Here is a 26,575-nt window from a genome sequence, read left to right as displayed (position 1 = left end):
CACTACGAGATAGCATTATTAAGGCTATTTTTCCTCCCTGATATGAGTCTATTCAGATAAAGGAATCAGTTATTCTTTCAGAAACTAAAAGCCAAACGCTCAGAGCATTTCAGGATCCCAAATCAAGATGATAGACTTCGCAGGCTTAAAAGCAGAGGAGATGGAGCAGGACAGGGAGATCTGTCTAGGTAGCACCCAGAAGACCTAGCAGCAACATGCTTCAATAGCAATGACTGCAAGGAGGCAAGATGAAACATGCCAGTGCTTGAAAGGACGCCCTGCTAAGCATGCCCCTCCTCAGCACAGATTTCCCATCACGCCCTAAAGGAGTAACTGCCTCGACCTTCCTTTTGCTAGGCCTAAAGTCTTAATTCTTCTTCCAGAAGGCATGCTACACCAGTTCTGAGCAAACCTTTTTTGGATGTATAATCAGAATCTGGAGTGCCTTATATCTATCTATATCTGTCTATCTATATCTATCTGTCTCTATCTCTATCTCTATCTCTATCTCTATCTCTATCTCTATCTCTATCTCTATCTCTATCTCTATCTGTTGAGCTTTCTTTCATATCATAGACAGGTGAATTATTTCACTCCTGGTCTGAAGAAAACACCTTTGCCATTGTAAACTCTCCTGCTGTCCTCTTCACAGCAGATTAGAGTAGTTTCTGTACTGGAATAACAACACTACTGAAGTTGAGGATTCTACAGCTGTGCTCCACTGTTACGTGGCACAAAGCACTGTTTATGGGAGAAAATAAATCTCCTAAAATACATGCCTCAGAATAATGCTACTAAGACCAAGTACCACTTTTAACAAGCAAATGGAAAGCCAAACATCACCAAGATTCCAAAACTATCAAAACAGGCAGAAAATGAGCTAAAGCTAACCTAATCACACAGGAGCAGAGAATTGCTTAACAGCTGTTACATTAGACGTTAAGGACAGCTGTAATGTATGCATTTTGTATTTCTACAAGAACAGCTGCAACACATGCATTTGGTACTTGTATAATTCCATATACTTAGTGCCCTGCCTGTACTTAAGGATGAGAAGTGAAGAAAATAAAGCAGCTGATTCTGAAGTAAGGCATTTCTAAAGTATTTTGCATGACAAAGGTACAGTCACCAGACATATCTACACTGAATATGGAGATCAGTAAAGCATTAATGAAGAGGGATGTGAAACCCCTGAGGGAAAGGGTCAGTTTGTTAATAAGAACAGGTATAACTCAGATTGAGATTTAACTACCTCAGTTTGTTCAAGAAGCAAGCTAATTCTCTTCTCATGAGACCACAGTCAAACACAGCTTAATGGAGGCAAAGATACACAGATGCACATTAACTGAATATCACGTGCACGTGGATGGGCACACATGCTTATACACCACATCTCTCTATGCGTTTCTAGGATGAAACAGGTCTGCAGGCACAAGTGAAATCTTGATGTTAGCTAGCACAAGAGGAAACAACCCTATTTTTGAAGACTTTTTAAATTGTGAATTTTATTTTATAAATCAAGGTAACTAATTTCAAAAACATGTATTGTGTCCCATTCCACATTTCACAGCTATCTCTTGGAACACACTCTCCTGTGAGTAGTATTGTATGTCTGTGTTGCTGTATCTTTATTAAAAGTGAAATTTTTGAGTTAATACTAAACAGAAACACCTCCAACACTGTTGAGGATAGAGGAAATCAGGTTTTTTCCTCAACTGAATAGACATTTCACATAATAATCAGGTGAAGTTTCACACTACCTTGACACTTGGTCACCAGCAAGATCACTGTGACACCACAGACATAATTAGCAAGAATGTAAATTCTCTGCTCTAAATACCATCTATTATTAACTGGCTGTATTCCCTGTCTAATCAAAACCAGACTGCTATCAAGTTCCACAGGGAAAAAAAGAACAACCTACCACAGTAGAATTCTCTGTGTTCTGAAACATGAGACACTATAACACTATGAGGCATTTCATGAAGTTAACACTAGAACAAGAATATAAGCCATTTAGTGTTCTTGTCTTCTCAAGGGTTTCAGTTTCAGATAGTCACTTCTAAAAGCAAAAGCCTTCCAGTATGTATCTTCACTCAAAACCACACGATTCCCACGATGCAGCTTACCTGGGAGTCTCAGTGGGGTGACTAACAACTATCTACCTGAACACAAGCACAGCCAAATCCAGCGCATGACTCAAATCCTGTTGATCAGACACATTTCTGAATGAAATGTGAAGTAGAAGAGGGGAGGCATGCATTGACATCTGCTCTGGACTGCAGTATGTGTTCTTTTCATTCTACAATTCGCTGGCAGCTTTCAGCAGCAAAGGTTATCCTGTCTCCTAGTTCTAGCTTACGTTATTTTCTAATCCAGAATAAAACAAAAAACAGGATCACAATTCCTGCTGAAGAGTAAGTGTGTGGCCTATATCAGACCACATTTTATCTTTAGCTTCCATAGGTAAGAGGAAACAGTGAAAATAAAGAAGAATTCCTGATCTAAATTCCTGATCTACAAATTGTTCAGGGTGCAGAAAAGAAAGTAGAGGTACTTAGGTGTCAGGCTACCAATTATTCTATACCAAATTCAATAAAAAGATAAATACTGCAACTATACACGATTCATATGTTCAGTATGACCACAAAAACTCATAGGCATCTACTAATGAGATCTGCTTCTTAACTCAGGCAGAAAAAACACAAATCTCACTCTGGAACATCTCAAGCCTCTTTGTAAATGAGGTCTGATTACCACAGCATAAAGGTTTGGCCTCATTACGCGAAACTACACCTTTGTTTTTTCGAGGAAGAACTCCAGGGCAACATGCTTCCGCATGATGCAAGATGTGGCTACCAGTTTTTCAGCATTAATTGTATTTTTGAAAAAAAATGAGTAGTTAAATCAGGCTGAACTAGGATTTAAAAAAAAAAAAAAAAGAAAGGAAGAAAAAAGTAGACACCAGTAATTATAATAACAAATGCTACTAAGGATTCAGAGCAGTCAGAGACAGTAGCAGAGGTCTGGGAGCAATCTTACCAACACCTTTATTTGTTTCTCTGCTGCTAAGAAAAACAAAATTAAAAAATGAAGCTGCCATGAATCACTTGATCAGAAGTTTCTGTTTTATAGTACTTTGAGAAATAGCAACTCAATATGCTGCATAGAAATAACAGCTTCCTACCCTGAACACAAAGTGTCTTAATCAATGTGCAAGGGAAAAAGTAATTTTGGTTCTTCTGACAGGTTATACATAAAGGGAAGGATGGTTAGGTTCGATTATGCAGCACGTTCTTCGAGATCTGGCACTGACAATAGATAAGCTACAATCACTAATTTCTCTGTTTAACACGCAACACTAAGGGAGCAGAGAAAATGTACAACTTGATGTTTCAAGGGATGCCCAAGTGCAGGTTTTTTTGTGGGTTTCCCAGAAAGAACAATGCACAACGAGGCCTAACGGAAAGCACTAACTGAAATGAAAACGAACATCTGATTGTGTCCATCAATCCTGTTTCATCACACCTTTCATGTAGGATGGAAGCAGATCAAAGTGAAATCACTACTGGACGCTCACAGTTCACCAAGGGCCTGGCAGTGCTAAATTTCCTGTAATTATCTTTACAGCCTACGATTTCTCTCACAGACCTGCCTGAGTTCATGGAAAAGACCAGAAAAATGCAGATAATCAATACATAAGTGTGGATGAAAGAGATACAAAATGTTTGATTGCAGTGAGTGAATAAAATACCACCTGCTGAATTAGTGGGAGAATAAAAGAGCTATTGAAAAAGATGTTTTGCTCTCTGGTACAACTGTGTCAATACACGGCTATGCCAGCATTGCTATACGCTGTGCTTTGACCTTGCGCTTGTTACATTTAACGCTCTAGCCCTGTGTTTTAGTTCTAGTGGGAAATTACAAAGGAATGTAACATCTGGGTTTAACAGTATAAATAGCGTCTCTTTGTTTTAATAAAGGTCTCTAGTTACAGCAATAACCTGAGTCTGTGCCTTATACGCCACACAAAAGCTATTATTCCACAGCAGGAACTACTAGCTTCCAACAATGGGTCTAACTGACACTCATCACAACAGTGCCTTTAACTGTCACACTGCATATAAGGAACTGTTTTCCTCCCAGTCTTGGAAAAAAAAGACATCCTTATTGGAATCAGATGTGACATGTGTTGGCCAGATCCCTGCTAGGGCCAGCTTGACTTTTTATTTTCTCTGTCACCTGGACACTGAGGCTAAATGGTCTGTAAGCCTCCTTCCGTAGAGGCCTTTCTGCTAGTCACATGCTGCCGTCCACGAAACATCCACAGAATATTTACATGTGTTGTAAAATTTCACAAACCTAAATGAGCGTATATATAATTTTGCTATTTCCTGGACTTTGTGACATCCCAAAACTAAGATTCCCAGAAGGCTAAACCGCTCAGAAGCCTACAGGAATGGATCTTTGTAGAAGATATATGTAGGTATGGTTGTTTCTTGGGGGGATGCCAGGAACTGTTGTTTCATACTAAGGTAACTGGAAGGATTCCCCCACCTGCCCCCAGAGGAGGAAGGCTTCAGTCTGCCATTACATCCTCTAATCTGCTAAGGTTCTGTACCTCAATCTGCACATGATTTCCCGACACTCTTTCTGTTCGCTTATTAACCGCACTCACCTAGTGTGCTATTTTTCAAGGATGTAAGCACAAGCCAGTCAGTGCCAGTCAGAAATTTATTTAAAGGAAGCTCAGTTAGAAGGCAATGAAGCAGCAGCAACTGTGTTCGTGCATGCATCCCTACAGCCCCTTGTTCCTCCTTTTATTCAGGTGCCCCACCTCCCAGTTCTTAATTCCACTACTGTAACAATCACCTCACCACAAGACAGACAGTACGTTATGCCACTTTGCAAAGAGGAGACACCAGCACTGTACCGTGGGCTGGCAGGGAGCAGCTGCCCATGTCCTCAAAGAATCTCCATCTGATCCTTGCATTAGGTGGAAGGAAAAATGCATGTCTTAAATAGCTGTTTACTGCTGTCTGGCAAGAAAATATAATCCCTCTGTAACTTTGGGTAACTCAGAGATCTTCTAGATAAAACAGTAAAATTCATTTCAATTAAAACTGGATAAACAGGGAAAAACCACTTGTCCTACTGTACTCCTGTTATTCGCAGAGAAATTATTTGCTCTGTGATGACAATATTTGAAGAGACTTTTGCTGATCAGCCTAGCTGGACCCAGACAGCTACCTATGAATTTTGGTTAAAATAAGTACTACAAATGAGGTCTGTAGGGGTTGCTAGACCAAACATAAGATCTCCCTGGTGTAACAGTAATGCAAGTCTAAAAAATCTACCTGGAAAGGATATATGTGGACTTGGCAACAACTACATACGGAGTATAAAGATCATTAATACTGACAGTGGTATCATTAGATAAGCACGTAATTTCTCATCACAAGACTGAAACATATATGGAGACGGTGGTATGAAGACAATACCCTGAAACTATTTTTATGCATCACCTGTCAAATACCAGAAACAAATGCTGCTCCCCAATGCTTATCTGTAGCACGCTGCCTAACAAGCATTTCTCACAGACTGCATATAACCAGTAAAGGCAGCACATTCAGGAATATTTCAGGTTGGACAATGAAGCACTTTGGTACAAAAAAAAAAAAAAAAGGCTGTTCAGACTCATTGTATACATTTACACGTGGCACCTTTATTTGTAAAAAAACTGCTTTTAAAACCTAAGGGTGTGTATACAGTGAATGAAGTAAGGACGATGGAAAAAAGAAAAAACAGGAGCAATCAAAAAATACCATCACAAACAAATGGCAGTCATCTAGATTGAAAACCTCTTTTCTGTCACACCTCAAAATTAAAGTGTTTCAGTTTGTAGGCGTATCCTTTCCAGATCACAAACGACAACTTTCACTACAAAAATAGGGAAGAACTACCTGGGAAGAATTAAAAAATATGATACTTAATACGTTTTAATACGTTTTAATATCTTCATCCACTGACAGTACAGAACATGAACTACATAGGCGTACATGTAAGCCCTTCTTCCCTTCACAAAAGAAAAGCAGAAGTTCGGCTGCTGGATCAAAGCTGAAACAAAACTTTAAATTGGTAACAAACAATCTCCCCTTTTTTCCTCTGCATTTTGTATTTCTCACTAGAGAGTTTAGCAAGAAAAAGTTACTCAGTTGTGAATATGCACAGGTGAGTCAATGAAACTTCTTTTAACTTACCAATTGATAATCAGTTAGAAACATCAGTTATGGCAGCATAACATGTCAGATAAACAAACCATAAAAATCACATTCTCCCTTTTCCCAGAAATACTCAGTTTTCCTGCAAGCATTTTCCACTGCCTTCCATAGCATATGCTCCCCAGTAGCTGCAATGTATTTTTTGCTCAAAAAAATAGTAATATCTAAAACTTTCCATACCTTTCACAGTCTTAAGTCCTAGCCGCCTCATTTCTTTAAGCTACACTCAGCGACTGGACACGACCTTATGCTGTAACTGTAAGGGAACGGAATGTGCCATTCAATGGCTGCAGTTTCTTGGCATACAGAAACTCAGCACATTGCCCTTGCACAGACAGATTTAATGATAGTAGCCCAAATGTTACCTGTGGAAAACAGAAAATGCTATACTGACTCCAATGGGAGCAAGCGCGTTTGAAAGCAAAGGGATGTGAGCATGGAATATGAACTGCTTGTTATTACACCTCTGCCATTTTTCCTGAATGTGCCATGCACTTGTGAGAATTAATTGATAAGTTTTGCCACAGCTGGTTTGTATGTTTAATGATCTCATCATATAAATCTGTCTTGTAAGATACAGCTGGTTTGGGTCAGGAGAGAATCCGAAGGAAGTCTCCAGACATGACTGAATAACCTAAAAAATAAACATTCTTTGAGGATTTACACTGTTCTTTGCCTAAAACAAGTATATCTACCCACTGCTTTCGTAAGGTGGGATGCCTTTTTTTTAGAAGGGCATCAGATTCAGTGCTGAATTGTGAAATAAATATTATTGCCTTTGCTTGGAAGACTTTGTCTTTTTCAGTATTTTACCAGTGAATAAGTGTTTCTCACACACTATTTTCAATGATACCACATCTGTAGCACCACTATAAACATAACACCTCCCCCTTTCCAGCCAGAAAAATACACACTCTTAATACAATGCAAGGGTTAATTCCTTATTCGTCTGAGACCACATCAGGATGTAATGGTCAGGGAACACCGCACAGAACATGTTTTCTGTACAGGAACTCTTGATTTGCCTGGGAGGAACTCCACATATTGACAAACTTCTGGCACATCAGTCTTTCGGACACGCATAACAACAGCATTCATCTTCCACTGTGTTATCTCTGGGGTTATACAACACCAGGGATGCACTGCAAACTTTGAAAAGATGCAATTATTGATAAGCATGCTAGATAAGCCCATTTTCTAAGTCAGTATGAATGTACCTAACTCTTTCCATATACATTTTCCTGGATCACTGGAAGATAAATACAATCTTCTCAGATCTAATTTTGAAATAATTAAAAAAAAAAATCCAACAAAAAAACCCTCAAAAAACTTCTAGACCTTTGGAAGCACCTGTCCCGCAGGGACACCTTTAAGGTAGTAGCCAAAGCATATCAAGCAATAAAGGCCACCTCTAAACTGAGCAGCTTTTAAGCATACCTCCAGGCAGTACAGATTACGGCACATACATAAATCTCTTTCCCCTGAGCTTTGGAAAATACTAAAAGATTCCCTGAGCCTCTACAACTCTGCCAGGATTTGTTTCAAACAGAAGTCAGCATGAGTTCTGTTGGTTGCATATTGTTCCCTGGAAGTACATGACGGGAATAAAATTCCACCACAAACACATACACTTCTCTACAAAATTTTCTAAAACTAAACCCAACTTTTAGCAAGTTCACTTCCAACCGAATCAAAAGCAAGATTCTGTTCTTGTTTCTCAGTTGAACAATCCACCCTCTAGCTTCGTGTTAAGTTAAACCAAAGTTGCGTGGTGCCTGAGGTTAAGTCACAAATAAGAGAACACAACAGTTTCTCAGAAAGATCCAACTACAAGGTAAACAGGATTGGAAAATTAATTCCAACTTTATTGCCAGCCATGCTTAAACATTTTTCTTGTTTAAGACAAAGCATCTAAACTTTTTTGCCTACTCCAGTCTTTCCATCCTCCTGCTGCCCAGGCTAGCAATGCTGAACACTGCAGCTTGCAGCACAACAGACCACCTGATGTTCCCCTGCGTGACATGTACCTTCTGCTGAACAGCAAAAATTGACAACTAAAAAAGAAGAGAGTCACAGCGAGTGAGGCTTCTCCATTTATCACACCGGGTAAGACTGACCTCGCTTTTACAACTGTAGCTGGTTCAGCACTGAAAGATAAAACATCTGGGAAAAAAACAGAGGGTAGCTGGTTGGAGCACGTGCAATGTTTCTGACATCAAGCCTTCTATATATGGTCTCGGATTCCTAGTCCCATTCTCAAGAGAAAAATCAGATACAGACCTTGCATACCTGAAGAATTTCATCAAGCTCATTGGCATAATTCTGCGTGGGAGATCAGGAGCCAAGGCTTGAAGTCAGAAGGCTTTAAAGAAGGTCGGGGAATTATGTCTTCTTTGTAACATGAAGTCACTGGTACGACTACACCATACAGGATAAAGGACATTTAGAAGACACTCTGATTCCCAGTGCTCTCTAACAAGCAAGTTATTTCTGGTAACAAATTTCACCGTGATACATACTTTGGGAATACACCTGCTTAGAGACCAGGGATACAAGAGTTGGAAGTAAAAAAACTCTCCTTCACAGACCTTCTTAGAGCTTCCTTCCAGAGAAAGAGTACTGATAACTTGTTCTCCCTTCCCCTGGAGGCTGTTTAAAATTAAATCTTCATGAAAAATAAAGTTTTTTGGGTAAAAGAATCATCCCAGATTAGAAAAATGTCTTTTTTTTTTTTTTTTCTTTTGAGGAGAAAGCTCCAGTTTTTTAGGTTTTTTTTCCTTTCAAAGATGCTTAACTTCTCAAACAACACCCTTTGGACTGCAAAGTCCCATGTGAATTTATAGTCCAGTATAGAACCAGACAGTTGCAAGACTTTCATGTGATGGTCATTAATATGGCATACAAGCACCTGAACAACTGGAGACTTCCAGAAGAAGCCAAAGGCCAACGCAGGAGATGCAACCTTTACCCTCTGACACTCCCAGCCACCATCAGAGGCTGGGAAAGTCAGTGGCCTTGGGAGAGTGGAGGGAGTCCTCCTGGCCATAGAAGGTTTTGACTTCCCTACATTCCAACAGTTAGCCTAAGCAGCTTCTACCAGCTGGCAAAGCCTTTTTTTTTTCCTCCAAAATAACGTTAAGTATTTCTGAACACTTTATCTGCTCCATTTTCACACTACCTCTCAGGTTAAAAAGCAGGAGGAGGCTGTGTACAGCTGTGGCTGTGCTGGGAAAGCCATACCAAGGCAGGCAAGCAACCACCGCCCTGCTGGAGTGGACCCTGTTCCACCTCTGCCTGGCACTGCAGCCAGACTGACCTCCCATTTTATCGCATCTTGGCCTGTACCAAAGCTTGTGAACCTTTGACAAAGCTCTGCATTTCTTTGGCACCCAGAGATGAGGATCGCAGCCTCCCACTGCAGCCTGTCCACATTTCTGCAGGGGACAGAGCACAATGTCTGGGCTTGTGTGCCATGGCAGAGAAGGGGTTCCATCCTGTTGCGTGGAATTATCATGGAATCATAAAATAGTTTGGGTTAGAAGGAACCTCAAAGCCCACCTAGTCCCACCCCACTGCCATGGGCAGGGACACTTCTCACCGGACCAGGCTGCTCAAAGCCCCATCCATCCTGTCTTTGAACACATCCAGCACCCACAACTTCCCTGGGCAGCCTGTTCCAGTGCCTCACCACCCTCAATGTGAAGAACTTCTTCCTAATGCGTAATCTAAACCTCCTCCCTTCCAGTTTAAAACCATTGCCAATTGCCAGCAACACTATTTACACACCTCTCTCCTAAAAGCACGACAGCGGAGTCAATGCCGTGCTGGGGCCACCTCCCAAGAAATGCAAAGCTCAGATGAGCAGCCTAATTTAAGTCTGCAGACCCTTATGAGCATTGAAGCCAAAGCCCAGCGCAGATTCCACAGCTGCCCTCCCCACGGGGCAGCTTGGGATGCCCACAGGCTGTTTGGGATACCCACAGGCTGCTCAGGATGCCCATGCCGTGGCTTGGGATGCCCATAGGTTACGCAGGGTGCCTGTGGGGTGGCTTGGGATGCCCATGGGATGGCTTGGGATGCCTGTAGGATGCTCGGGATGCCCGTGGGGCTGCTCGGGATGCCTGTGGGGTGGCTCAGGATGCCCATGGCACGGCTTGGGATGCCTGTAGGATGCTCGGGATGCCTGCAGACTGCTCGGGCGGCCCACAGGGCAGCTCAGGTTGCCCACAGGCTGCTTAGGATGCCTGCAGGATGTCCGCGGAGCTACTCGGGATGCCCATGGTGCTCCTTGGGATGCCCGTAGGCTGCTCAGGATGCCCTCAGTGCCGCTCAGGATGCCCGTGGGGCTGACTGGGATGCCCACAGGCTGCTCAGAATGCCCATGGGGTGGCTCGGGATGCCCTCACACTGCTCAGGATGCCCGCAGACTGCTTGGGATGCCTGCGGGATGGCTTGGGATGCCTGTGGGCCGCTCAAAATGTCTGCAGGCTGCTCGGGATGCCCATGGGCTCCTCTGAATGCCCCCGGTGCCACCAGGGATGCCCTCATACTGCTTGGAATGCCCGTGGGGCTGCTTGGCATGCCCACAGACTGCTCGGGATGCTTGCGGGATGGCTGGAGATGCCCGTGGGGCTGCTCAGGGTGCCCGTGGGGCTGCTCAGGGTGCTCGCAGGCTGTTAGGGATGCCCATGGGGTGGCTTGGGATGCCCGTGGAGCTGCTCAGGATACATACAGGTCTGCTTGGGATGCCCTCAGTGCTGCTCAGGATACCTGTGGGGCTGCTCGGGATCCCCGAGGGGCTGCTCGGGAACCCTGTGGGATGCCAGGATCCCTGTGGGACTGCTCAGGATTTGCGTGGGGCTGCTTGGGATCCCCGTGGGATGCCCAGGATCCCCGTGGGGGTGCTCAGGATCCCCGTGGAGCTGCTCGGGATCCCCGTGGGGCTGCTCGGGATCCCCGAGGGGCCGCTCAGGAACCCTGTGGGATGCCAGGATCTCCGTGGGGCTGCTCGGGATCCCCGTGGGGCTGCTCGGGATCCCCGTGGGGCTGCTCAGGACCCCGTGGGGCTGCTTGGGATCCCCGTGGGGCTGCTCAGGACCCCGTGGGGCTGCTCGGGATCCCCAGGGGGCTGCTCGGGATCCCCGCGGGGCTGCTCGGGATCCCTGTGGGACTGCTCGGGATCTCTTTGGAATGCCCAGGATCCCCGTGGGGCTGCTCGGTATCCCCGCGGGGCTGCTCGGATGCCCGCGGGATGTCCCGGACGCCGGTGCCAGCCCGCGACGCCCCGGGCCGCCTCCCCCGCCCCGCGCAGCGCAGCACTCACAGCCTCGGGGCGGCCCTGCCGTCCGTGCGCCGCTCGGCCATGGCCCCGCGCCGCGCCGCGCCTCAGCGCTCCATGCGGGACGCGCGGGGCGGGGCCGCCCACAAAGGCCTCCTCAGCGTTCCGTGGGCGGAGACAGTGGATGGGGTTTCACTCGGAACCGCGGAGCCCCTCGGGCGGGGGGACCTCTGGGAGCGCAGCGCCGGTCCGCGGAGTCACAGAATCACGGACTCGTAGGTTGGAGAAAACCTTTACTATCACCATAAACGCAGCCCTTCCGAGTCCACCACTGAGCTATAGACTCCCCGAGTCACAGAATCGATAGGGTGGAAAGGATCGGTTAAGATCTTTTAAGATCATAGAGTTCAACCATAAATCAAATACTGTTTGTCCTCCTCTGTAACCACAGAATCGTCGAATTTGTAAGTTGAAAAAGACCATAAACACAGCCCTTCTAAGTCTATCACTAAACCATAGAATCACAGAATCACAGAATCGTAGAATCAATAATTTGGAAAAGACCTGTAATATCACCATAAACGCAGCATTTCTAAGTCCACAACTAAATTACAGACTCGTAGAATCACGGAATGATAGAATCAGTAGGTTGGAAATGGCCTTTGAGATCATAGAATTACCAGGTTGGAAAAAACCTCTTGGATCATTGAGTCCAACCATTACGTCTGCCACTAAACCACGTTCCTGAGCACCTTGTCTACCCAGCTTTTAAACCCGGGCAGCCTCTGAGGGCGCCCAATGACCAAAATTTTCTCCTAATGTCCAGCCTGACCCTCCCCTGGTGCAGCTTGAGGCCATTCCCTCTTGTCCTGTCCCCTGTCACTTGGGAGAAGAGCCCAGCTCCCTCCTCTCCACAACCTCCTTTCAGGCAGTTGTAGAGAGCAATAAGGTCTCCCCTCAGCCTCCTCTTCTCCAGGCTAAACAACCCCAGCTCTCTCAGCCGCTCCTCGTCAGACTTGTTCTCCAGCCCCTCACCAGCTTCGTTGCTCTTCTCTGGACACACTCCAGAGCCTCAACATCCTTCTTGTGGTGAGGGGCCCAGAACTGAGCACAGGATTTGAGATGTGGTCTCCCCAGTGCCGAGTCCAAGGGCAGAATCACCTCCCTGGACCTGCTGGCCACGCTGTTTCTGACACAAGCCAAGATGCCATTGGCCGCCTTGGCCACCTGGGCACGCTGCTCACCATAAACACAGCCTTTGTAAGCCCACCACTAAACCACAGAGTCATAGAATCACAGAGTCATAGAATTGATAGGTTGGAAAAAACCTTTAAGATAATAGAGCTCTACCATAAACCAAATACTGCAAAGTCCACCCCTAAAACGGCAAAGTCATAGAATTTGTCATAGAGTTCAAACATAAACAGTCTATCAGTAAACCATAGATTCATACAATCATGGAATCATAGAATCAATAGGTCGGAAAAGGCCTTTTAAGATCGTCATAAACAGAACCTTTTTAAGTCCACCACCAAACCATTGAATCGTAGAATCACAAAAAGAGGAGGGCTACAAGGATGATCTGAGGGCTGGAGCACCTCCCATATGGGGACAGACTGAGAGAGTTGCGCTGTTCAACCTGGAGAAGGCTCCAAGGAGAGCTTATAGCGACCTTCCAGTACCTGAAGGGGCTACAAGAAAGCTGGGGAGGTACTGTTCACAAAGGCTTGTGGGGATAGGACGAGGGGGAATGGGTATAGACTGGAGAGGGGCAGATTTAGACTAGACATAAGGAGGAAATTCTTCACAATGAGAGTGGTGAGGCACTGGAACAGGTTGCCCAGGGAAGTTGTGGCTGCCCCATCCCTGGAGGAGTTCACCGTGCAGGGATGGTGACTCAACCACCTCCCTGGGCAGCCTGTGCTGTGCCCAATAACCCTTTCAGTGAAGATACTTTTCCTAATGTCTAATCTGAATGTCCCAAAGTGACAAACCTACCCATCTTTTAAATTTAAATATCTCCAGGGATGGTGAGTCCTGCACTTCTCTGGGCAGCCTGTTCCACTGCCTGACAACCCAGTGAAGTAATATTTCCTAATATCCAGTCTAAACCCTCCCCAGCACAACTTGAGGCCATTTCCTCTCATCCTATTACTTGGGAAAAGAGACTGACAACCACCTCACACACGTAGTCTGAGTAGGGAAGGTGGCTGGAGGACTGAGGTGAAGGCAGCTGGGCATCTCGTCTACTGGTCTTCCAAACATCTCCAGTGGTGTGGACTCCATCACTTCCCTGGGCAGCCCATTTCAGTGCCTGATAACCCTTTCAGTGATGATGTTTTTCCTAATATCCAATTTGAACCTCCCCTGGCACAACTTGAGGCCATTTCCTCTCATCCTACCACTTGTTACTTGGGAGAGGAGACCAGCACCCACCACACTACTACCTCCTTTCAGAGTGTTGTAGACAGTGATAAGATCTGCCCTCGGCCTCCTTCTCTCCTCTTCTGCCAAGCCTCTCAGCCACTCCTCATAAGGCTTGCTCTCCAGCCTCTTCAGCAGCTCCACTGCCCTTCTCTGGACATGCTATAGGACCTCAATGTCTTTCTCATAGTGAGGAGCCCAAAACGGAACACAGTTTGAGGTTTTTGAGGTTTTGAGGTGTAACCTCACCAGTGCTCAGTACAGGGGTACAATCAGTGCCCTGGACCTGCTGGCCACACTGTTTCTGATACAGACCAGGATGCCACTGGCCTTCTTGGCCACCTGGGCACACTGCTGGCTCTTATTCAGCTGGCTGTCAACCAACACCCCCAGGCCCTTCTCTGCCAGGTAGCTCTCGTGATGCTGGCCTCCAGACCGCTGTACGAACAAGAACTTAGAATCCTAGAATCATAGAATTCTTTGGCTTCAAAGGGACTTTTGCAGGTCACCCAGTCAAACCCCCCTGCTGAAGCAGGGACATCTTGAACTGTATCAGGTTGCTCAGAGCCCCATTCAGCCTGGCCTTGAATACTTCCAGGCAAGGGGCCTCCAGCTTCTGTGGTGATTATCTGAGTTTCCAGCTGTGTCTGCCCAATGTGGTTTTTTGTTTCCTGTCTCTTCAGCAGAATCCTAGGCTGGTTTGTTTCCCTCCAAAAGGATCTAATGTCACACAAAAGACAAGTGAGCATAGCCTTCTCCCTGGCTTGTGCTGGTGGAGCTGTTGGGGAAGTTGCATGCCCTCAGAAAGGTCAAATGGCAGCATCTGGCACAAGTCAGATCAGAGTCAGAATCATAGAATGTCCTGAGTCGGAAGGGACCCGCAAGGATCATGGAGTCCAGCTCCTGTCCCTGCATAGGATGATCCCATCGTGTGTCTGAGGGCATTGTCCAAATGCTTATAGAACATTGTCAGGCTTGTCACAGTGACTGTTTCCCCAGGGAGCCTGTTCCAGCCCTCCACCACTCTCTGGGTGAAGAACCTTTTCCTAATATCCAACCTAAATCTCCCCTGGGACATCCTGCTGGCATTCCCACATGTCCTATTGTTGGCCACCAGAAAGAGGAGATCCGCACCTGCTCCTCCTCCCCACCTTGTGAGGAAGCTGTAGACCACGATGAGGTCTCCCCTCAGTCTCCTCATCTCCAGGCTGAACAGACCAAGTGACTTGTGGAGCACGTGAGTATGTCCGGCACTGCATTGCGTAGCCTCTCCCACCCGCTGTGCCAGATGCAACCCGTGGCTGTTTAGGGTCACCCCATTTATCCAAGGCATAACAAAACAGTCCCCATTTCAGCTCTCTGGGCTATGAGTGGAGCTGGAACTGAAAGAGTCAGGGAAGGCGGGGGTAGCACTGGTGCAAGAGCTGGAAAGTTGCTGCTTGGTCCATGGAGCTTAGTCTGACTTTAGTTTTGTCTGGCTCCGTTCTCAAGGTATGCAATTTGTTTCAATTAGTCAGGGTATTTACTGTAGAAAGAACCTACATTCAAATAAATTGACGCCTGCAGCCGAGACACTACAAATGAATCCTTGCTAAATATTTTGTTTTATGTCATGATATCTTCTGCTGCAGAAACCGTCAGCCTCTGGCCTGGACAGGCGCACACTCTCCTGGGTTGAAAACTGGTTGGATGGCCCAGAGAGTGGTGGTCAATGGAGTTAACTCCAGCTGGAGGCCAGTCACAAGTGGAGTTCCTCAGGGCTCAGTACTGGGTCCAGCCCTGTTCAATGTCTTTATCAATGACCTGGATGAAGGCATTGAGTGCACCCTCAGCAAGTTTGCAGATGACACTAAGCTGGGAGGAAGTGTCGACCTGCTGGAGGGTAGGGAGGCTCTGCAGAGGGATCTGAACAGGCTGGACTGCTGGGCCGAGACCAATGGGATGAGGTTCAACAAGGCCAAATGCCGGGTCCTGCACTTGGGGCATAACAACCCTATGCAGCGCTACAGACTGGGGGAAGAGTGGCTGGAGAGCTGCACGGAGGAGAAGGACCTGGGGGTGCTGGTTGACAGCCGACTGAACATGAGCCAGCAGTGTGCCCAGGGGGCCAAGAAGGCCAACGGCATCTTGGCTTGTATCAGAAATGGGGTCACCAGCAGGTCCAGGGAGGGGATTCTCCCTCTGTACTCAGCACTGGTGAGACCGCACCTCGAATACTGTCTTCAGTTCTGGACCCCTCACCACAAGAAGGATGTTGAGGCTCTGGAGTGTGTCCAGAGAAGAGCAACGAAGCTGGTGAGGGGCTGGAGAACGTCTGACGAGGAGCGGCTGAGAGAGCTGGGGTTGTTTAGCCTGGAGAAGAGGAGGCTGAGGGGAGACCTTATTACTCTCTACAACTGCCTGAAAGGAGGTTGTGGAGAGGAGGGAGCTGGGCTCTTCTCCCAAGTGACAGGGGACAGGACAAGGGGGAATGGCCTGAAGCTCCGTCAGGGGAGGTTCAGGTTGGATATCAGAAAAAAATTCTTCACAGGAAGAGTCATCGGGCCCTGGAACAGCTGCCCAGGGAGGGGGTCGAGTCACCTTCCCAGGAGGTGTTTAAGGAGCGGGTGGATGAGGTGCTGAGGGAATGGTTTAGGGAGTGTTAGGAATGGTTGGACTCGATGATCCAATGGGTCCTTTCCAACCTTGTGATTCTGTGATTCTGTGATTCTGTGATATTTTAGCTGTTGTCAGAGACTTGTTTCTGGCAAATTTTCAAGACAAGCCTCTTTAGTGCTTTTTGTTATTGCCTGCTAATGACAGTGGAAGTAATAAGCAATAAGTATAGCTTGTGGGTTTTGGAGGATTTGAAAAAGGAACTGTGGTGAAGCTTTGTCAAACTGTGCCTTGTGCCGGAACACCAGAGTGAGAAAACACACTTCTGAATGATAAAAGTCCTGAATGCTAGGATTCTCAGTAATACGTAGAGAGAACTGACTTACATTACACCTTCAGGTGTGCATCTGTCTATGTGGAATAGATTTCAAAATCTCATGCTTTTATTTTGATATGTTGTAGCAAGTCTTACATGTACAAAAAAAGCACAAAGGACCTTTTAATGTACAGTTATAATTGCTCATGTGTACAGATACAATAAAGCAAGTATGTGAAGACCAAGCTGTTACCAACAGAGGCTCATTGTTGTGTGAAAATCTGGACTGTTTTTTCTAACTGATAAAGTGCGAATTAGGGACAGAAAGCATACTATAAAATTCCCAGTTGCTCTTTAATGCCTGAAGTACTGGTGATGCTATGTAAGCAAAAATTGACGTTCCTGCACTGAAGAAACTGCATTAAGCCTCAGAGAGGGTTGAGGGTTGAGAGTTTTCAGTAATCAAGACCTTCCACAGTCTTTATAACAAAGCAAAGTATGGAAAACTAGAGATTAAATAATAGGAAAAACCTTCAATGCAAAAAAAGTCTTAGGATACATATGAAATTACAGAAAACGACAATGGGGAGAGACTCATCAAATCTTCAAGTTCATTACCTATCCCAAAGCAAGGCCTGCTCTTCTTGTGTCATTCCTGATATGACCCTTGCTAAGTTGTTCTTAAAAGTCAGCAATGTATCCAGTCAATCAATTCCAGTGTTTGCTATCAGAAGTCTTATCTTCCAGAAGCCTTATTCTATAACATGACCCTGAATCCTTCTTGCTGATATTTAAAGACATTGATTTTTAATTTATTTAATATGAAGAACAGTGAAAAGCTGTCTCCCTTTTCCCCCATTTTCTTCTTCTCTTTAGCTTAATATAAAAGGTATAAATCGTGTTTTCTGGACTTCTTTTGTTTCTATGAACTGTCTCTAATAGGTTCAGATGTTACACGAAGTGCAGTGCCCCAAGTTGGACACCAGAAGCCTTACAAAAACTGAACAGAAGCAAGATTAAGATACTACTTTATCTCTCCTATACACACTGCCATTGTTTATATTTCATAGTAAAGTGTTTACATGTTTCACAGCAGGGTGAGGTTGGCTCTCATTTAATTGTTGAACCTACATGACCTGGTGAAGCTTTTATAAAGAACAAATAAGATGTTCTCTAATATATTAGCAGCTGATTGTTAGATTTGACTAAGTATGACCTTGCACATATCCTTTGTGAATGTCATTGTTTTTTTCAGCCAGTTTCTTTAATTCATCAGAATGAGTCCTGTATTGAGTGACATGAGGAAAGGAAGAGTAAAGGAGCCAAATGAGACACACTGGAAAGGTCTGTATAAAAGCAACTGTTATCCATGCCTAGAGACCCTTGGATAGGATGTTGCTGATGAATGACAAAAAAGACAATCTAACTGGAAATAAACAGTTGGAGGTTGTTTTAATCAACAGTATTTATGTATTTTTGTATGCTGATTTAACATTATTTATTTTCCATAGGTAGGGAGGCTCTGCAAAGGGACCTGAACAGGCTGGATCGATTGGCTGAGACCAATGGCATGAAGTTTATCAAGGCCAAATGTCAGGTCCTGCATTTGAGGCACAAGCAGCTACAGACTAGGAGAAGTCTGGCTAGAAAGCTGCCTGGAGGAGAAGGACTTGGGGTTGTTGGTTGACAGTGACTGGACATGAGCCAGCAGTGTGCCCAGGGGGCCAAGAAGGCCAATGGGATCTCGGCTTGTATCAGAAATGGGGTCACCAGCAGGTCCAGGGAGGTTATTCTCCCTCTGTACTCGGCACTGGGGAGACCGCACCTGGAGTACTGTGCTCAGTTCTGGGCCCCTCACCACAAGAAGGATGTTGAGGCTCTGGAGCGTGTCCAGAGAAGAGCAATGAAGCTGGTGAGGCGCTGGAGAACAAGTCTGACGAGGAGCGGCTGAGAGAGCTGGGGGTGTTTAGCCTGGAGAAGAGGAGGCTGAGGGGAGACCTTATTACTCTCTACAACTGCCTGAAAGGAGGTTGTGGAGAGGAGGGAGCTGGGCTCTTCTCGTCAGTGACAGGGGACAGGACAAGGGGGAATGGCCTCAAGCTGCACCAGGGGAGGTTCGGGCTGGATATCAGAAAAACTTTTTCACGGAAAGGGTCATTGGGCATTGGCAGAGGTTGCCCAGGGACGGGGTGGAGTCACCTTCCCTGGGGGTGTTTAAGGGATGGTTTAGGGAGTGTTAGGAATGGTTGGACTCGATGACACAGTGGGTCCCTTCCAACATAGTGATTCTATGATTTTGATTTCTCGAATATTTGCAAGTCAGCTTGGGAGATGCCGGCCATAAAAGACAACCCCCCTCCCCTGCACTATGTCGATGGTACAGCATTGGAAGAGGTTGCCCAGAGAGAATGTAGATTATATCTTTGGAGGTTACAAGACCCAGATAGATAAAGCCATACCTGATCTGACCTGGCATTGATGATACTCCTGCCTCAAGCAGGGATGTTGAGGAACATCTGCAAGTCACTCAGCATACTTGAAGTATAAATAAATGGAGTAAACAAGATCCTAACTAGCCTGTAAACCATAAGTAGGGCCAGAACACCATGGGTGGTGCAGTTTTGTAAGGAGTAAAAAGCATTTTCGTCCCATTCCTTGTCTGGATTAAGAGCTTAGTAATTTATTTGTTTTTAAAAGTGTGGGATTGCTTTATTGACACCTGTACTAGGTCATTGGCTTCTTCTGAGCAATTTGCTGTAAGTCGTATCTGCCTATCCATTCCTGTTTTTTTTTTTTAAAAAAAAAGGAGCCTGGATTACTGTGTTAGTAGAACTACCCTTTGGACAGGGAAGTGCACAGAATGTATGAAGTAAGCTGCACTGAAAGCTAGTTAGAATATTTCTCACCACAAATGGTGAGATACACTGAAGCTGTTCATTCTGGCTGAATACTGAAAATTGTATGCAATAGACTACACTACAGTTATGTACTGTAGCATCCAGCAGGAGGAAGGAGAGAGATTCTCACACAAAAATTCTGGGGTGTCAGCCCCCCTCATAGTGAATGTGTAACACGTTGTTTGTGCATTCCACCAGCACATTTATTGCCATTTTGATACCAATGGCATTCACACTTACTGTGTAGAGTTGCAAAAGACATGCTGCGTACTGTGAATCTTACCTGTGTATCTTACTGTGTGTTGTATTGCAGAATAAAACAGTATGGGGAGGAGCGCTAATGGCAAAAAACAGTGAAACAGGTGAAGTAAAGGAACATTCATCTCTCTCCACATTGCTCATGGCAACTTTCTCACTTTCTGAAAAAAACCAACCTTGTAACGTGTAATAGTTCAGTTCTGCTACCTGGGAGGTGGCACTTGGCCAGTTGGCCCTCTGCTGAAAAACACAGGTCAGTGTCTCCTGGTAGTTAATGACAAAAAAAAGCAGTCATGGCATACTTCCCAAGCAATATATTGTCCTGAATGCCTCATGGATGGCATTGTTAGAATGCTGTGATGCCTAGATCTTGTCGTTAATGGAACTACCAAATCCCATGGCAGTGGAGCCTGTTTTTCTGCATTTATAACTGTCATTTCATATACTGGCCAGCTAGGCATGTAAAGGTAAATAAAAATATTGCTTTTTCTACCCTGAATCAGCTTAGCTTGATTTGTCATCCTCTGCTTATAAATGTCCAAAGGAAATCCTCAGTGACCTCCAAGTGTGACATCTCTGTATAGCGATTACATGGACAAAAATTTCAATCCAGGTGCACTAGGATCAAGGCATCAAACAGATTACATGCATCTGTTTATATATAATGTGCAGTGGATGTATGTATGTAATTAGTGCATCTGTGTATCATAAAGGAATATACATGGATACCTCTTTGAACCAGATATGCATGCATGCATGCAAACATTTATGCTATATCTAAATATGGTGATCTTTTTTGAGAGAAATGTTTAATCATCTGGCAGTCTGTGAACAACAGTAGTACAGTATGTTAAGAAAGCAAAAGTTAGCACGGCGTCTTTGAGGGTAAATTGAGTCCACTCTAAGAAAAACTAGTGCTCAGACTTTCCAGGAGCTTAGGAAAGAATTGTTCTTACTCTGAGGAGAGGAGTGCTAAAGGAAGGGACACAAGTAATGTGAAAGAATGAATCACGCTATAAGTTCTCCGACAGTCTTTACATCAGATGGGGCTGTGAAAAATAAGCTGTTCTACTGAGCAGGATAGACTTACTGTTTGTTCCTAGTTCCTTAGAACTAGGAACCACGTTACCCTTGGGGAAAAAATCCCATAGATACATCTTGCAGAGCAAGGCCACACAGCGTGAATGCCAAATCCCAGGTGGAAACCTTTGAGCAGCAGAGTGGCTGCCAGTGTTTCAGGTGCTCATGGTTGAGCTATAAAGACGATACATCTTTTAGGACAGGGTAGGTAGGTGTTTATATCTTTAATGTGACTGCTTGTCTTAGTCTGAACTAAGCCTCAGCCTTACAGCAGTGCACTGAATGTTTTTGAGGGATGTAATTTCAATGCAGAAATACGTTTCCTTAAAAAAGATCAGATTTCCATCTAAAAATCTTTAGAGAGAAAGCCTGAATGTATGGATCATTTTTTGTGTCCAAACCAAAAAACCCTAACTGTAACAAGATAATCTTTCTGCAAAAGATAGGTAAATGTTAATGCCGTATCACAGATGGAAAATGCAAGTATTGTGTTTAATTGATTTACACATTGTAATACACCAAATGATCTGCCAAGCCAGGATTAGAGTTACGGACCCTTTTGTCCACTATTCCATGACATTGCATTTAGAAAACATACCTCTCCTTAAGGTACTTTTTTTGCTTGCATTTTCTTTAATTATTTATATTTTTTTACCTAATATCAAAAAACCAAAGTGTGAATCTCAAACTTTTTTTTCTTTTTAACAAGCATTTGCTATGCAGTCTGCATTTGATTATTGCTAGAGTTGATGTTACATATGTAGAGTATGACATTTGCAGAGCTGGTGGTCAGTAGTCCTGATCTAAACTACATAAAAATCTCATTCTCTTGTGTTCAGTACATTTTTTTCAGGGTCAATCTGAAGACTGGTCAAAACCACAAGGCTTGAGGATTTTCTAAAGTTTAGGAGACCTGGATGCAGGATATTGACTCACATTACAAGGATAAGCTCCAAAGGGAAGGCTAACGTACCTATTGCTTTTGCCAGTATTTCGATCTGGACTACTGGAAAATGTTTTGTTCTAGTGTCAGAAGAACTCTATACATTCATGCTGATAAGATGCTGTATAAATATGTGGACAATACTTTTATCAATACAAATCTTTGATCTATTATGCATAGCTGACACCTCAGCTGTAGCTCCAGAGTCTTAATTTGCTTCTGAAATTAGTTCTGGCCTGTGCCAGGAGTAACATGCTGCTATGGTGATAACCTGTGAGTTCCCTTCTCTGAAATGTTAATGACCCCCTGGATTCTGGCAAATTTGTGCTCATCCATATGGTGCCAATTACACTGAGGTAAAAATAGAGGTATATAAAAACCTAGGTACATAGTCAGTTTTTTGTCTTCAGGCATGAATAATTGGGGTAAAGAAGAACAGTCATTAATACAGTAAATTTTCTCTGTGGATGCATCTTCATATATGGAAAATGTGTTCTAAGTAAATAGGGCTATATTGAAAATAGTACCTAAAAATGCAGAGCCTGCACCTTCTTCCCAAAAGCATTTCCCCTGATTTTTCATGTGACTCATTGTAGATAAACGTATCATGACTGTAACAAACACACGACAAGCATGTTCAGTGAGAGCTCAGTGCAGCTACTAACTTATTGAGTGCAGTCATGCATTCTTCTTATTAAACTGTGTAGTATTTGCAGCCTACTATTCCAGCTTTGCTATTGAAAAGGGTATGTTTTACAGCAGGGCTTTATAATTACATTATCCTTACTGAAACTGCAGTTGGGTAAACTGGGTCTCTAGAGGGCTGGCCTCTGCCACTGCTACTTGGCAGGCAGGTTGACTATTGAGAAATATGAGGCAAAGGACTCTGTTCTTTGTAAGGGCTGATCACGTTGCTATCAGAGCATATATGGTAGCTTTTTGCCTACTGGTTATCTAGTGGTAAATAAAAAAAGTAGGTAGATCTGTCTGCCTGGTGTACCGAGCTGGGAAGAGAAAAGAGGACAAACTTTCTATTGCCCAAATTAGAAGTGTTTAAACGTCATCTGTTTGTATTGAATGCTGCACATGCCACTGTATGCACTCACGTGTCATAGCTAATAGGAAAATGAGATCAAGAGAGGCATATATAAAACATTTTTAAAAAAGCATGGATGTTATTTTAAAAAACAGGATCTAAGTGAATAGATCTAGGTAAGAGCCTTTGAGCTCTAATTAAAACGTAAGATTCCTGATTTCTTGTTCTTTGTTAAACTGTTGGACATTATCTTGCTGAAAGAAAGGACGTTATGCAGATATAATATCAAGAAGCCCTAATTACATTTCAAAAGAGGAAAAATGAGGCCAGCAGACTTATTTAAACTTGTGACCGAATTAATGATGTGAGCTGTCACCCCATATAAGGAATTTGTGCACAGCTACAAAGAAATATAATTCAGTCACACAAAGTCTGTATAGAGGTGATCTCTTCAAATCACCCTTCAGGGTGGCTGGGCACTGAACAGATGTTAAGGATGGAGTTTGGCAATGAATTTTCAAGTTGGTTAAGAACTGAGAAATGTATATGTTGAATAGCTTTTTAAAGCTTTTTTTTTTTTTCTGTAATGGGTTGACATAAATAGCATGCATGTTTACTTGTCTCTCTTCTGTAGTAGATGGGGAAGAATAAGTGGTAAAGTGTCAGTAACCCTGTGACTGTGCCTTCCTTCATTTATCTATGCTGTCTAAAATGCACATGATTTATCCAGAACTCTTCATTGCAATGAATTCCACCTCCCTGTAAGGCTGCAATCCAACAAGTCCACCCTTCCAAAGTAAGAAAACAGATCTATCTTTAAAAATTGTTTGCTATTGTTCTATCAGCAAGCCCTTTAGCAGTATGCATTCATGCAAGCATTCAACTTCCATGCATACTCCTTGAGATTATGGTAGCTTTTCTCTTGAAACATAACTTAATAAGCATTGTAAAGTTTCACATAGGCCTAACCACACAAGAAAATATTTTGTTAAATTCCCTTTTCTAATAAAACTTACATTTGTTTTGTACAGAAATACACTTAAATGTCATAGATAGTATTGGATGACCTCGCAGATGTCATTTTATGACATGAATTAATCAGTATACAATGCTATACACATTCAAAGCCCTACTTCAGTCTAATAGATAAGGAAAGAGAGAACAAAACCTTCTGTCTTAAATTATTCTCCTTAAAAATTTCTCCTTTACAGTAGTGGTCCCCTTCCCAATGAGTAACACGCGTGAAAATATAATCTCTTTATTCATTGCCTTCTCGTATTAACTTCCTCATTATGGTATTTTCACCAGTGCATTTGTCTCAGTGCCCTCCTGAGTTGCTGCCCCTCAGCATCAAGTACAGATACATACAGAGCACACAAACACGTTGGGATTTACCTTATAAATACTGATTTGGCACTCTCTGTAGGGCTGACAGCGCTGTCGTTACTTGGCTTCCGGAAGTTGTTCTGACTTTCAAAATTAAAAATGTAGTCCTCAAAGGAATTCCCCCTTCTTGTCATTTTAATGGAGTTAACTGCAGGGTTAGGTTAGTTAAGTTCCAGAGCGATCCTTCAAACACACAGCCCTTCACTGCTGTAGGAAGTGCAGTCTCTGTGTGAATGCGGCTCGGGCTGGTTTTTTAAATCAGTTAATGAGTAACATATTGATGTCACATCACAAAGTAGTTTTCTTTTTTATCTGCAGCACTTCTTAGGTTTACTTGGAAACAAAAATCATCAAATCTAGGTGCACTGTGTCTTTGGAATGATATTATTAACAGCAGTAACTTGTTTTGATGAAAAAGAAGTAACGTAAAACACGAACTTCTAACTGAAATGATGCTTCATTGACAGGTTTGTACCAAATCCTGTAACATGGTCTGTCATAAATTATACTTCTTGAATTATCTACCTGGTTTTAGTTACCCAAATTTGAATAACAAAATTATGGCTCTTTTAGAAGTGACTATATCCACCCATCCTGACACGTCAAACTTATTGCATTGCACTTCTCCAGTGACAAATCAGTGCACGTGTATGCACCGATGTTATTCATCTTTGGTTTCCTGCTGTCTAGCCCTTTTTGTTACTCTGATTCTGTTTGATCCTGCATGATCAAACCAAGGCTGGCTAACCGGGTGAAGTCTCTGCACTTAATTCCTCCTCCATGAAACGAATGCTACCTTCAACAAATACAGTAAACAAAAGCTATTTTCCTCCTCTAGTCACAAGGAGAATTGGCCTTCGACCTGCTGCTTTGTTCACAAACACCCGCTTAGGATAGGAAGTCTTTATTCTTTTTAAAGAAACAAATATCCTTAAAATGGATTAGAAAACTTAAGTGACATGGGAAGCTTTTAAATAATTAATATGAAATATTTATCTTTGAAAGCAATCTAATTGGATAGTAAAATGTAATGGAAACCCTTCATTAGAACTCAGAATGGCAGCTGTGTTCCTTCTGTACATTAAAGAGCAAGGACAGAGAGAGGGCAACTGTATTTTTCCCTGAATGGGTGATTCCAGGAACATTTCTATCAAGGAGAAAACATGACACAATTTCCTTCCTTCAAGTTCATGGACCTTTGATGTTGTCTACCAAACAGTTAAATTCTGTTACAGAGTACTATGCCCCTCTCTAACCTACCGTATTTCACCATATGGAGGTCTGTGCTTTCCAGCCTGCAATTATGTGACCACATTGCATGTGGCTGTACTGAAGGGCTTCTAGATTTGCCCATGCTACTGCTGAACTAACCCGGTCAGGTAGTTATCTGGCGAGTTAAATGCTCTTGTGGCTTCACAGATGGTGTTACTGAGGTAGTTTAGGAGTAGCTCATACCTGACTACATGGAATCATAGAACCATTTAGTTTGGAGAAGACCTTTAAATCATCAAGACCAGCTACCAACCTAACGCTGCCAAGTCCACCACATGAACTTTGTAGCAGTGATACTGCCATTATGCATGGCCATGTGAAACATGCTTGTGTGACAGTGCCCTCAGACTCCTAATGCTGCTGTTTATTAAGAAGGATCACCTTTCTTGAGTGTTGCAGCAGTAGCTGCCTGGATTAATGGAAAGAAGAGAAGCAGCATACAAGATGCATTTCTGGTGGGACCAGAGCGGTGCAGTGGTTCTAGTGATGTCACTCCATTCCCAAGGATGGAGCTTTCCTCTCCTTGTTATCAGTCTCAGGCAAACTAAGTTTATTATTGATTTCTAGCGCCTCTGTTCAACTGAGGTCTTGAGGTGATTTGGAGATTGTTTTGGCGGTGGAAAAGAAGATGGTAGTTCGTGGTTAGGAGCCCAGACAGGCTGGCCTGATGGTGCCGGTATAAAAGATAAGACTTGAATTCATGCCATTTTTATTGGAAGGGGGTCTAAGCTGTGTGATGAGCCTCGGGATTACCCTATTTTGATGCAGCCTATGTTAATCCTGTCATTTATAGTCACCATGGAAATTTT

At 43.8% G+C, this 26,575-nt stretch overlaps 1 protein-coding gene across 3 annotated transcripts in view; it reads right to left on the bottom strand.

The window, feature by feature from the left end:
• Nucleotides 1-24,691, bottom strand: part of GRAMD2B (GRAM domain containing 2B) — a 49,199-nt gene extending 24,508 nt beyond the window's left edge. For 2 of the 3 annotated variants that reach the window (XM_054055056.1, XM_054055057.1), the window contains exon 1: nt 24,504-24,691. In XM_054055056.1, the coding sequence (XP_053911031.1) occupies nt 24,504-24,628 (125 nt within the window). In that variant the 5' untranslated portion in view covers nt 24,629-24,691. Of the gene's footprint in view, nt 1-11,604; nt 11,711-24,503 lie in introns of those variants that run through there. The other variant, XM_054055058.1, reaches the window with a different exon arrangement.
• Between the last annotated feature and the right edge of the window lie 1,884 nt (nt 24,692-26,575).

This window comes from Cuculus canorus, chromosome Z (genome assembly GCF_017976375.1).
Source record: "Cuculus canorus isolate bCucCan1 chromosome Z, bCucCan1.pri, whole genome shotgun sequence".
Classification (NCBI taxonomy): Eukaryota; Metazoa; Chordata; class Aves; order Cuculiformes; family Cuculidae; genus Cuculus; species Cuculus canorus.
The sequence above is the reverse complement of the archived record's forward strand: the minus strand, read 5'-3'. Positions and strand labels throughout refer to the sequence as shown.